The sequence below is a fragment of the Opisthorchis viverrini genome (assembly GCF_000715545.1).
Source record: "Opisthorchis viverrini unplaced genomic scaffold opera_v5_387, whole genome shotgun sequence".
Taxonomy (NCBI): Eukaryota; Metazoa; Platyhelminthes; class Trematoda; order Opisthorchiida; family Opisthorchiidae; genus Opisthorchis; species Opisthorchis viverrini.
In genome coordinates this window covers 186572-198606 of record NW_008752044.1, presented here as the reverse complement: position 1 = coordinate 198606, position 12035 = coordinate 186572, and the positions used below count along the sequence as shown (strand labels likewise).

The window sequence follows — 12035 nt, the reverse complement described above, 5'->3', positions numbered from 1 at the left end:
CATATTCTTGGTTATAAACCTCTCCGGATAACCATTGGCTCGGAGCACGTTAGCAATGTGCTGCAGTTCGGAGTCCAGTGTATCAGCAGAGCAAATACGTTTTGCTCGGTTCGTTAAAGTTTGAATCAGGGTTCGTTTCCGCCTCAGTGGCACAAAGCTCAGGAAGTTTGTGTACTGTCCCGTCTACGTGGGCTTTCTGTAGACGGATCACTGAATTGACCCCGTGGAGAGTCTGACTAACTTAGCGCCCAAAAAGTGGAAAGCGTTGTCACTTTTAGTTTCAAAAGTGAATTGAATAGAGGGATGTGCCTGCTTGAAGTTGGTCAAGAGAGCATCCATTTCGGAACGGTTTGGTACTACCATAAAAATATCGTCTACGTACCTTCGATAAAAGTGCGTGTGTTTAATCTCCCCATTCAAGGTGTGAAGCGCATGTCAAACCGTGAGGTAGAATTATTTAGATTACTGAATGTTGTCTGCGTTACAGTGGTGTCAGATCCAAAAAGAGCAATATCGTCTGCGCAATCGATATCTGTGACCGAATGCTCTGGGAACATTTCGATCTCACGGAAATTAGAGGCTGGAGGTGAGTGTCCCACAATCATATCAATGACAAAGTTGAAGAGAAGAGCCTCCCCTGACACCACCTGATGTAGTGAACTCAGGCGAGAGTTTCATGTCAGGCGATCGACTGCCGAAAGCCGGCCACTACACACGGGCGTGATGTATCGATGATTCGTTGCCAATAAAACTTCATCAGAAGTATTTAGTCCGGGTTAGCTTATACAGTAAATCATACCGCTTGCGCAATAAACGAAATATCCTGGACAAGTGTCTGTCACACACCCCGGGTTACGCTAGTTAGACATCGCAATTAGCATACTGGTCATCCATCTACCGAGAGGAGCTCGTTTTGACAAGGCGTGCTCTGGGTAAAAACGTCCCAAAGGCAGACAGACAACAACTTGACAGAGAATCACAAAATCACTAACCTGAATACCATTCGATTCGTGGGATACTGTCTCACGGAATCAAGATCACGACGCGGGCGTGTGAGGACTGAAGCCAAAACCGAATCGTTTGCGCACGAGCACTATTGTATAAGATTTTTGGCCTTTAATATGTCTATTCACAACGCTCACTTTAGCTATCATAAATTGTCAAGATTATTTTGGGCAAGCTAGCCCAGTTAGCCACCTTTCATGCATCGTCATTCTCGCTCATAATCCATGTATCACTGACTGCTGCGGGTGTGGGTATCATCTTCATCTGTCCTGATGCCCTCGAAATCGTGCTAAGAGCCAGGTTACCCAAAGTTGGGTCAACTAAGAGACTCCTAATACTATCAAACACTATCTCACAGAAACCTACACGCGGCTTGAGGCAATATCACTGCACCTGACAGGACCGCTATTATGTTCACTCACAAACTTGGTCTCCCTATGTTGTAAGTTGATAGTATTCGAGCCAGTTTTTTAGCCGTCGTGAAAAAAATGCTCCACGCCAGTTCCCGAGCTGACTGCGCGGATTTGTATGAAGATAAGGGAGCCCATTTCAAACCTCAGGCCAGGGGGTCATCCAACCTCAGTTAACTTAGCCATTAGCAGAACAGTGCCATTCCCGGGTCAACCATCCCGGCGAGTGTCACAGGAAGAAAAAAATCGCTCAGCTGTAGCACCCTTTCGGTGCCTAACTGCCATACCACCCGAAGGCTGCAAGGGGGGTGGGATACTGCCAGGTTGCCCAAGCCTAGACAGGGGAGTCGAGAGGCAGAGGTCGGGTTCGAACCCCGGATGTTCTGGTCAGTAAATTCGCGCTCTAACCACTTGGGCCGTCTCACAGGGAAGAGGCCAGGTCTGCAGTCATAGCCCCGCAATAATCACGTGGTCGCAGTTACTGCGTGTGTGCGCGCAAAAGCAGAGAATAGGTAGATTGGTTAAGCACGATTTCGAGGGATCGGGAGAGACGAAAATCGCAGCTACACCCTTAACGATCAATGAGAAGACGACGCATGGAAGGTGGCCGATTGGGCTAGTTCGCCTAAAACAGTGTTGAGAAATGATGATAACTGAAGCAAGCATCCAGGGACTTATCAAGGAGCATCGTGAACAGACACACGTTGGAGGCAAAAAATATGACACAAAATACCTAGACGACCCGGTTTTGGCTTCAGTGTTTCCAAGTCCTCACACGCCCACGTCGTGATCTTGATTCCGTGAGACAGTATCTCACGAATCGAATGGTATTCAGGTTAGTGATTTTGTGCTTCTCTGTCAAGTCGTTGTCTGGGACGTTTTTACTCAGAACACGCCTTGTCAAAACGGGCTCTTCCTTGTAGATGGATGACCAGTATATTAATTACGGCATCTAACTAGCATAACCCATGGGGTGTGACGGACACGTCCATCTTTCATTCCGACAACCATATTTATTAGTTGAGGATAGTTGATCCGATGTTCTGTCAGATGCTCCGGATGAAGAGCGAAAATACGAAACATCGGGATTAGATTATTTTCATCAAAAGCTAAAGCCCACCATTTCAGTTAATTGGAAAACAGTTGACTCTCGTTGTTGATAGCTAGTCTCGTGACACGCTTTTTTGAGGTGAGCATGTGGTTGACCTGGAGCGAGTATAGGGTTTCCCTATACGTGAAGGTGATGTGCTCTGATCCTCTATAAAACATGCACAGTAGATTCTGATCATCGTGTACCCGCGACAATCATCGCTTTTGATCGGTAATATCAAAGTGCATTTACGACGTTTAAGCGATCAGTTCGAATTATTCGTAGACAGCAATTCATCTTTCCTTTCAAAATTGAAAGCAAAGTGAACGACATGTAGAGACGTACTACTGTGATGGCGGCCAGTGTGCCTCCGTGCGGCACTCGCAGAGTCTCTTATACCAGGTGGATTAGTGGTTAGATGTCTGACTAACACGACCCCCCCCCCCCCCCGATCCTCCATGTTGAGAGTTAGAACATGCATAGCGACTTGTTCTACAAAGATGGTAATGTACTTGCATTCTTTTCCAAACCCGTTGTTTTGTGGTCAGGATTTTGAGTCAAAAGATTTGGTTGAGGACCCTAATCGTCCCCCAGTCTGGATCCGAGAACCCTGGCGGTATCCCGCCTACAACCATGAAACTCACAACTAACAATACACTTAAGACAAATCGGCTGTTGCGTGGTGTCATCAGCCGGGTCGCCTTACTTGCTGCATACAGCATGTCGGGTAAGCGAAAACATGCTACTGCTCACGACTCCCTCACTACTGGAAACATTCACAGGCTGTTACAATTGATTCGTTTGATTGGTCCTGATAGGCAGCAGAGGAGAACGTTTGAACATACTACTTGGAACAGCAATTCAGTTGGCCACTGGCTACCTCCGATCCGGACTGTCGGCTTACAACGGAAAGATGAACTGTGAACATGGAACTCCCTCAGCCTCAAAAGTCCTTCAGCTGCAACACACTTTAGGCACCTAGCTTCCATGCCACCCAAAGAAAGCCTCAGAAGTGTCCCTACTCAGGCGTCATCGCGCTTCATGCCCTGACAAACTTCCGCTTTCTGTGTTCAAAGATAGTAGTGAATTTCTCACTCAATGTCCGTCTAGTCTATCTGGGAAAATGAGACCGTTCCAGATAACTGGAGGGAATCAAGAATACTGCCCATTTTCAAAAAGGGTACTCCCAGCGAATATAGCAACCAACGGGGTGAAACTTTGACTCCTGATGTGAAAAATATTCTGGAGTTAGTGATTTTTCGTCCTTTCACGGTGGCATGCGAATCCTTGACTGGTGGGTATCAGGTGGGATTTCGAATGGGCAGACGCTGTGTCGACCACACCTTCACACTCTATCAGATGTTACCACAAAGCCGACCGAGAATCTTGGTGTTCCATGACTTTAAGGACGCACTCGGTTTTGTGGATAGGTCAGTGCTGTTGACCATTCGCTCAACGGCTTATGCAACAGATGTTTTTCTAACATAATCCGGTCCTTATGTTCACATACTTCTGAGTGTGAGTAAATGTGAAGCTCTCCCAAAGGGTACCTGCAAAAAGTGGTGCCCAACAAGGATGTCCACTCTCTCCATTCGCGTTCAACTTCGTCGTCGATGAAATAATGAGGCGGACACTGGAAGGTCTTCAAAACCCCGGTGTTCAGAGCGTTATTGGTAACAACCTTGTCGATCTGGAGCAAGTAGACGACATCGTCCTTATCTTCGAAAACGAAGGCGAAGCAAAAGCTCCGTTGAATAAAATGACCACCATCACAACAGTTCTCGGTAAGCGCCTCGCACCTTCAAAGTGCTGAGTCATGTTTGAGAACATACAGACTCGGCAGACTCCTTATAAATCAAAGAGAATCACTGGAAGTTGTGAAGAGTTTGACATATCTGTTTAATCGTATTAGCTCTGACGGAAGTGACTGATGAAGCTGATACACGAACCTCAAAGGCCAGAATCACGTTTGCTAATTTGCGTCACGCGTGGTGTCGAAATGAGATACTACGGAGTCTTGAGGCTCGCGTGGATCAGGGTAGAGTGAGGGCTGTATTGTTGTACGGTTACGAGACAGACGAGGTGGAGTATCCTCTGCCTTTTGACCAACGAGGCCTCAAAGGCGAGTCTGATGTCAGGTTCAACGAGTTCGTAAAGAGTTAATTAGAAAACGGGTATTTAGTGGTGCAGCAGGTAGGTCAACCACGGAAAACATCCAGCTCCACCAATTACGGTGGCTGGGCTATGTGGAATGCATGGCGAAAAAGCATCTAACAGGACAAGTGTTGTTCTTTGTGCCTCTTTCAGAACAGCGTACACCTCCAGATAGACAACGTATGAATTAGCAGAAGGGTGTGAAAGAAGGGTTTAGGTGTTATTGGCGCAGTCCACCATCCAGGATGGAGTCCCCGTTACCCGCCATGTGCTTGGCTGGAGACACTGCACGAAATGGCGACTGATAAATATCAGTGGCATTCGTGTAATCGGTTTCTTTCCAGTTGATCTGATTGAACGCTTGGAGGGGTATGCTTGCGATAGGCGAGCACAAGTTCACTCCCTCACCCATTCTCTTGTTTTTCTTTTCAATCTAAGACTATAAATATAAGTTAATAAGCTGTCTGGTTGTATGCAATTGAAGCATATATGTCAACAATGATGTTATTGTCCCTAATGACTGATGAAGGTTGATGAACAGTTCTACAGTTTGATATCCCAACAACAAACACCCACAACGCGAACGGATAAGTTGCGGTGAGCCACGAGATTTTCTATCCAGTCAAGGCGTGCTTACCTCGGCATTTAGTAGAAATATCTCCCTCGAACACAAAGAGCACATAAGACGCGAAGTCTCGTATTAATCCGTGTAGAATGCTGTCGTTTACGAAGGACATCGTTGCACCAAAGATGGATGTGTCCTCAACTTCAGAGTACATGCTGATACCAATCGTTCCTGATGTTCTGATCAAAGCCTATTTTCTTGATATCATAACGGGGAATCGGCCGATGTGTAAATAACTTAAAAAACAGCATTCGTACTATTACCGCTGCCCATGTAGCGCGCTGAGATATCAGTTAGCGCTTTTCTTTGTCTTTCATTCAGTTGTCAATTTCGGAAAGGAACAAATTCTTACATCTGGCCGTAGTTTAACGGTCAGGTTAGCGAGAATGGTGACTGTGCTGAAAGCCAAAATGATAACACACCGATGCGTCCGTAATGGTGTTATGTGGTGCCGTGTCGATTCTTCCCCAAAAGCGAAAAAAACAACAGCACAATTTCAAGCACCGTGTGGTACAACCATTAGGCTGAATCGAATGTAGCTTGAGAATTGAAGAGTGCGGGCACAAAAACGGGGAGGTTGATGCTTTGTCCACTAAAGTGAAATCAGCGAGAAAATTTATGGGGAAGACCAAGAGTTGGGACTATCTTTTGAATAGGGCTCACGTGGACGAAAAATAACAGGACGAGAGCGCTTGTGAGGAACCACTTGGACCGATCACTTCTAAGTGCAACTCACTGGCTTGAAAAATGGAATATTGATGCCCTTTCCATTTATCGGCCGCTGAAGTGTGAAACCTATGTGGCAAGGTTGTTGCCATGCTTATTTGTACAGTCTGACAATATGGTTACTACGGAGGGGTGAATAGGATGATTTTAGGCCTATATGTCGAGCCAGACAGGTCTCGACCATGCACTCCTGTATGATAAATGATAATCATAAAGCGGAGTGATCGGCTGTGGTTCATAAAGACAAATGATGAACTGGGCTGTTTATGGAGAAATACACTCATTTGCAAACGAATCTAATTTTGCGTGAGACTCACCTGGAACCCATCTGATTGTAATGTTCCCAGGCAACTGAATGTGCTACACCAAGCCGCCTTATGTTTCATTTGGTAAGACATTTGGAACATCACGATACATGTATAGACATAATACACTACTCATAAGGTTGCTAAAAATTCTTCGAAAGCCCACGAACGGTTTCGCTCTTTTTGGGACTCATCAGGTAGGGTAGGCGTACGAGTTTCCGTCAACCTCATGTTCTACTTCAAACCAAACTACACAGAATTGTCGAAAAACACTCATTTGCAAACGAATTTGGTTTTGCAAGAGGCTCACCTGGAACGCAGCTGAACCTCTCGTTTGTGGTGTATCCAGGCAACTGGGTTGTCTCTACGGGATTTAGCTTAAAAACCCTATGTACTTATGGCAGTCTCCGCGATTCTCTACAAAGGTTGGATAACCAGTGTCTCTGTAGGCCATATCCATTTACCGCGAAATTCCGTTTTGCGCAGAAACCACGGTTCACCGAAGGCTTGCCACTTTTCGTCAGTCCTGCTAAATATATCACACTCCAGTCTTATTCGGTGTTCGTTTTGTGGGTGTGCGCCTCTCGTTGGTCTGTGAACAATAGTTCGTTCTTGACGGATAACCTAATGTCACGTCGGCGTCATCAAACTGGTGACAATCACTATACTGAGAGAAACTTGCACACTTACACTTATCCATCCAATCCAAATTTATTAAATTCGCTCACATGCAACTCACCCAGTGAGTCGGACTTGTGCATCTGTTCGAGCCACAAGCCGTACAAAGACAATCCTTCATAGAGGTGTTGCAAACGTTGAACATGATCATATTCAGGTTCCTTTGTGACAAGTGCTGCCGAGGAAGTGTAACGGTCCCGCGGAGTCTGAGGGAAAAGGACAGCATTCAAGTCGAATATAGCGATAGGCATCATGGCAATCCTACAATCCGTTATGGTCAAACTTTATTGACCTCCGCGTTTTTGATTAGAAAGTCGGTGGTTGTTCACTCCTACATCTACTAAGACACTTCATCCAACGAATTCCATTTGAGTTTCTAATAGGGAAGATAAGCGTACCGATTTGCACCAAGACACCGTTCTGGTCGTCCTCCTGAGAACGTTGTGGAACTGCCGTCGGACAGACAGATATATATTTGCATTGGTTATTCGCCAATTAATTTTCGGGTTCTGGATAATGTGCTCAAAATAAGGAGTGATCGTAAGGTTCTGCTATTCACCAAGATGTGGAGACGGTTACCTCCTAGGTGGAAGTAACGTCCTTTTTACGTAAATAGCTACGGAATGCCAAGAAAGTGACCTGTGTTCATGATGATTTCTCACCTTGGTTTCAAATATATCTCAGATTTTGAACAGATGGAAGAGTTTATATTGGCTGCATAAGATATGCCTTTTACGGTACAAAGATGTGAAAGTGTACTTTCAGCAAACTAGCCGGCCAGATGACTAACAACGGACAAATATTCAAGGAATATATATGTATGGTTCTGATAGCATCTTCTGGCAAATACGGCTATGGACTATGGAGTAGTATTAAAGAGGCGCGAAAATCTCACAAAAGACCCAAATGAGTTGGCAGTGATACCAAACACATTAGGTGGTGGACCACCTAGGTCTTTTAAGGGCGGTGGGTGGGGATAGTACCCACCCGGACAGTAGCCAGGGCCATCTACCACCCCTCTAAACCAAGTGGGATAATGGACTCCACTTAGGCTGCATTAAATAGGAACCTAGGTGACATGTGATATTTTCTCATGAGTGATTCCGTTCCACAGACTGCACGACTCCACGATCCGCTTAGCAGTGCCTTTTATATACCCCCGTACACATAGCACCGTGGACTAGCCAAACTTGGATTTGATTTCCCACAACTGCCAAGTAGATTGGCCGTGTATTAACTCAAAAATCAACTAATTCGGACTGTGATTGTCACTGTAGTACTTGTAACAACATGCGCTGGTATTTTCACCCTATTTGAATTAATTAGTCTCACGTAAAAAGAATAATGCAGCTAACGAACTGGACAATGAAACAACATTCGTTTGAGTTCAGCCAATGTACAAAAACCTATCACCTGGAAGAACTATGCCTCAGGACGAAGAATCCTTTTTGGACTATCTATTTCCATGCTCAGTATGAGAGTATTATACAAAGTACGAGAAAATCGAGAATAGAAGAGGAGCGCACTATCAATCAGCGTACATAGGTAACAAAAGCTACGTGGTTTAATGCCAGCTACCGGCAGCTGAGCCGGAAACTAACACAAACTCCTGATTATGGTTGAGTTAGGGCTTGGAGCAAATCACTTTTGTCTGCATACAATGGGATTGTAAAGGTCGACAGGGCTTAGTAGACCTCGTTAGACACCCATGAGCTTACCACTTTCTGCGATCGGCACTGGTAGGCAGTCACAAGTTCTCCACGAACCATATGCTGTAGAATGCGTTCCAGAATCCGATTATTCTCATCCGAGAGGCGAAACTGATCCAGTGCACTAATTGTGGATGAACAAAAAAGCTTTTATAACCTGTTCGAGTGTGTTGATATACTGGTAACTAATGCGTATCGATTAGTTAGCAAGATTATGCCGAAGTGATCACTGTGAAACGAGTCACAAAATCCAACGGGGAAAACAGATAAATTTGCACCACTTTTCATGTTGCAGTGAAGTGCCGTGGGTATATACTGCAAACCAACAAGTCTTGTGGTCGATTACTTTGCGTCATATAAAGTGCCGTAGAAGTGGACAGTGAAACAAGCAATAAATCCAAACTACTGAATAATGGAAAGCAGCAGAAATGTTAATGCAAATCTGAAACCACCGCTGACCACCATCTGAAGCATCCAGGAGGGCGAAATTACGCGCAGTCGTGTCTAGTGCGGCCTGCTTGGACAGCACACGCAATTCGAACATGCATATGTCGTCTTGGGGTGTTGATGACATAGAAATGCAGCTATGATGAGTAAACCAACAGAAATGAATAGAAGGTGAATGAACATGAGTGTTGCTTAACTCGGACGGTCAGTGGGACCTCCCAATCAATAGAGTAGAAAACTGGGTCTGCATATCTCTATTCGCCCTTGAAACCCTACTCGCTGTTCGGAAGGAAATACGCTAGTTGGGAAGCACCACACCATAAGTTCAAGTGAAATTTAGATCCCAGCAACCTGTTCGGTACCACCCACTCGTTTGCCACCCAGGTCTTCAAGGAAGACAAAAGCAAGAATTAGCACAGTGTCACCAGCCAACATACTAAAACAAAACCCACTCGTTAAACCGCCGGAAACTGTCCGAGGCATCAAGGTTCCGGAACAAATGAAATGCTGTCTTCATGGAGAAGGGTCAGATACTACAATCGCACATAATCTTACTCGCCACAGCCAACAGGCAGACATTGGATAGGCATGAATGGAGTGGGCCAACAGACGAGCAGCTTCGTGGAACTTGTGCTTTGACATGAGATGCCACATGGCACAAAGAGCGTACAGTCTTCCGGAGGGGGCCAGGGTTCGGAAATCCTCTGAAACAGGGTTAGATCCACAAGGGGTTCAATTCAAGCAGCAATTACGAGTCCTATTACACATCAATACAACAGCACTCCGAATTTATAAGAACCATCCTTGTAATATGCTTCCCTTTAATACGACCACCAATATAACCGCAGACAGTCCTTCAGCTCCCTTGTGTTTCTGATAATGACAATCGAACAGCTTCTCTGTACATTTTCTAATACATATTTACATTTTTCACGCAAATTGTGACGTGCTATTCAGATGGTCAACTGCAGGAACAGGCTCTGTACACTACTCCCGACGTGTTACGACATCTGCACTGAGTGGGACCTGCATTCCTATGATGAGTTGCTGACAGTAAAAGTCCTGAGTATATGTGGTCACGAAGAGTAACTCACTAAGTACGGATAACCACTGCATGTTGAATAGTACGTAAACAGTCGCCGGTGCTCAACAACCGTCAGTGCTTTTTGCCTGCTTTGCTCAGCAGTAGCTGGACAGTGGCACCTGACGTATTTTTTGAAAAACTGTCTACGGCCCATTTAACTTAGTATATGGGTATTTCAAAACCGGTGCTGCATACTGTTGCACCGCGTGAAAGTAAGTGTACCGTCAAAATAAGCTATTTATTTTTCTAATTGCCAGTATTGGTGCTGCCCAATATTTGTAAGAATTATCAGCATCGACCGAAAAATGTCAGTCTTCAATGCTCATACTTCGCTGACATATTTGTATGAATAGCTATACACACGAAAATCATTACTATCCACAGCATATCGAGATTGAAACGAATGAGAGTACATAGAGCGGAGAAAGATGTCTTCACCAAACAACACTCAGAAGGCAACCATTTGGGCACCGCTATTAAGCACAGATCATAAACTGCCATTAGTCGTATTTATACACCCACCCAGTTACTCCTGATTTCCATGAGGCGAATCAACTCCAATGTTAGCATGCAAAACCTGTCCAGTCTCTATCGGCATCTAGGATTCCGGTCATGCAACACGAAAACAAACACGGAAACAAACATAGGTTACGAAATTTGTTTGAGAGTTGTTGCGCACTCGCAATTTTGTGAAAAAATCATACTATGTCCCTAAACGTGGAATCCAAGTGACATCTAACTTTAAAACTACTGCCGCGGCATTAGAGTTGCGTGAAGCAAGAGTTTGTAATGTACTACTACTATTGATAACAGTACGAAAACAACAGACTTGGCGAACTCTGAAGATATTTTCAGCCTGATCAAACAGAGTGACGCATGAGTTCCAGAAAAGCGATTTCTAGCAAACGAACAAAAATAAACCTCAGACGAAACGGGGAGTTCAGAAAGGACACGGACATTATCTCGGCACAAGATGAACAGCAAGGTAAAAAGGAAGTATTTATCCCTGTGGAATTCGACAATTTGATAAATCGATGAAAAATGACCTTAAGCTTGTCTAATTAGCCGCATGAAGAAGCACTAGATGAATTTTAACACCCGGTGAGCGAAACGAAGTAGACTACATACAAATAACGGTTGACTTGAGGGAATGCAGCGTGAATCTAGCAAGGTGGGAAAGAAATAGTCTTACCTGGGGATGCCAAAAGTGCATGGGCCTGAGGACCCAGCCATTGCTGTAAAAGACCTTCAGTTTTCACCGACTGGAGGATTCGGCAAAACCTCCGAACCCGCAAAAAGTAAATTTTTCGGCGCGCAAAACTACGAGAAGCTTTACCCATCTCAATTGCAAGCTAAAAGTGTGGAACCTAAAGGAGAGCAGAACAAAATATAGATCAGTAACTCAATCGAAAATTCAGTCGCATCAGGTGCAGTACTATACTTTCAGTTCGGTTCAGGTTTCCTAATCATTCGTCTCATTATTCCATCGATCACGAATTTAAGGAATGGAGAGTGGGCATCACTGACGGACGCCGCTTTGTGCACGGAAGCTTTTGGAGAGCTCTCCGTACACTCTCACACGTCCGGAAGTCTGAGAATACAATGAACGTATTACATTTACAAACCTCCGGGGCACTCCTTGGTGGGCAAGCGTCTCAAGAAGAACAGACCGGTCAACCGAGTCGAATGGTCCTCGGAAATCCAGGAATACTAGAATCATGGGTCGCTTATACGTATGACGTTGTTCTAGCACCTGACGCAGTGTGAAGATTTGGTCAACACAACCCCTACCAGGCCGGAAT

At 45.0% G+C, this 12035-nt stretch overlaps 2 protein-coding genes across 2 annotated transcripts in view; one reads left to right on the top strand and one right to left on the bottom strand.

Annotated features, from left to right (window-relative positions):
- The window catches only part of T265_10600 (hypothetical protein), a gene marked incomplete at both ends in the record, with an annotated part of 9650 nt that extends 6163 nt beyond the window's left edge, over nt 1–3487 (top strand). Inside the window, one exon of the mRNA XM_009177021.1 lies at nt 3324–3487. Within this exon, the coding sequence (XP_009175285.1) occupies nt 3324–3487 (164 nt within the window). The remainder of the gene's footprint in view (nt 1–3323) is intronic.
- Nucleotides 1–12035, bottom strand: part of T265_15200 (hypothetical protein) — a gene marked incomplete at both ends in the record, with an annotated part of 26172 nt that overhangs the window by 12731 nt on the left and 1406 nt on the right. Inside the window, 2 exons of the mRNA XM_009177020.1 lie at nt 7055–7199; nt 8712–8826. Of these exons, the coding sequence (XP_009175284.1) occupies nt 7055–7199; nt 8712–8826 (260 nt within the window). The remainder of the gene's footprint in view (nt 1–7054; nt 7200–8711; nt 8827–12035) is intronic.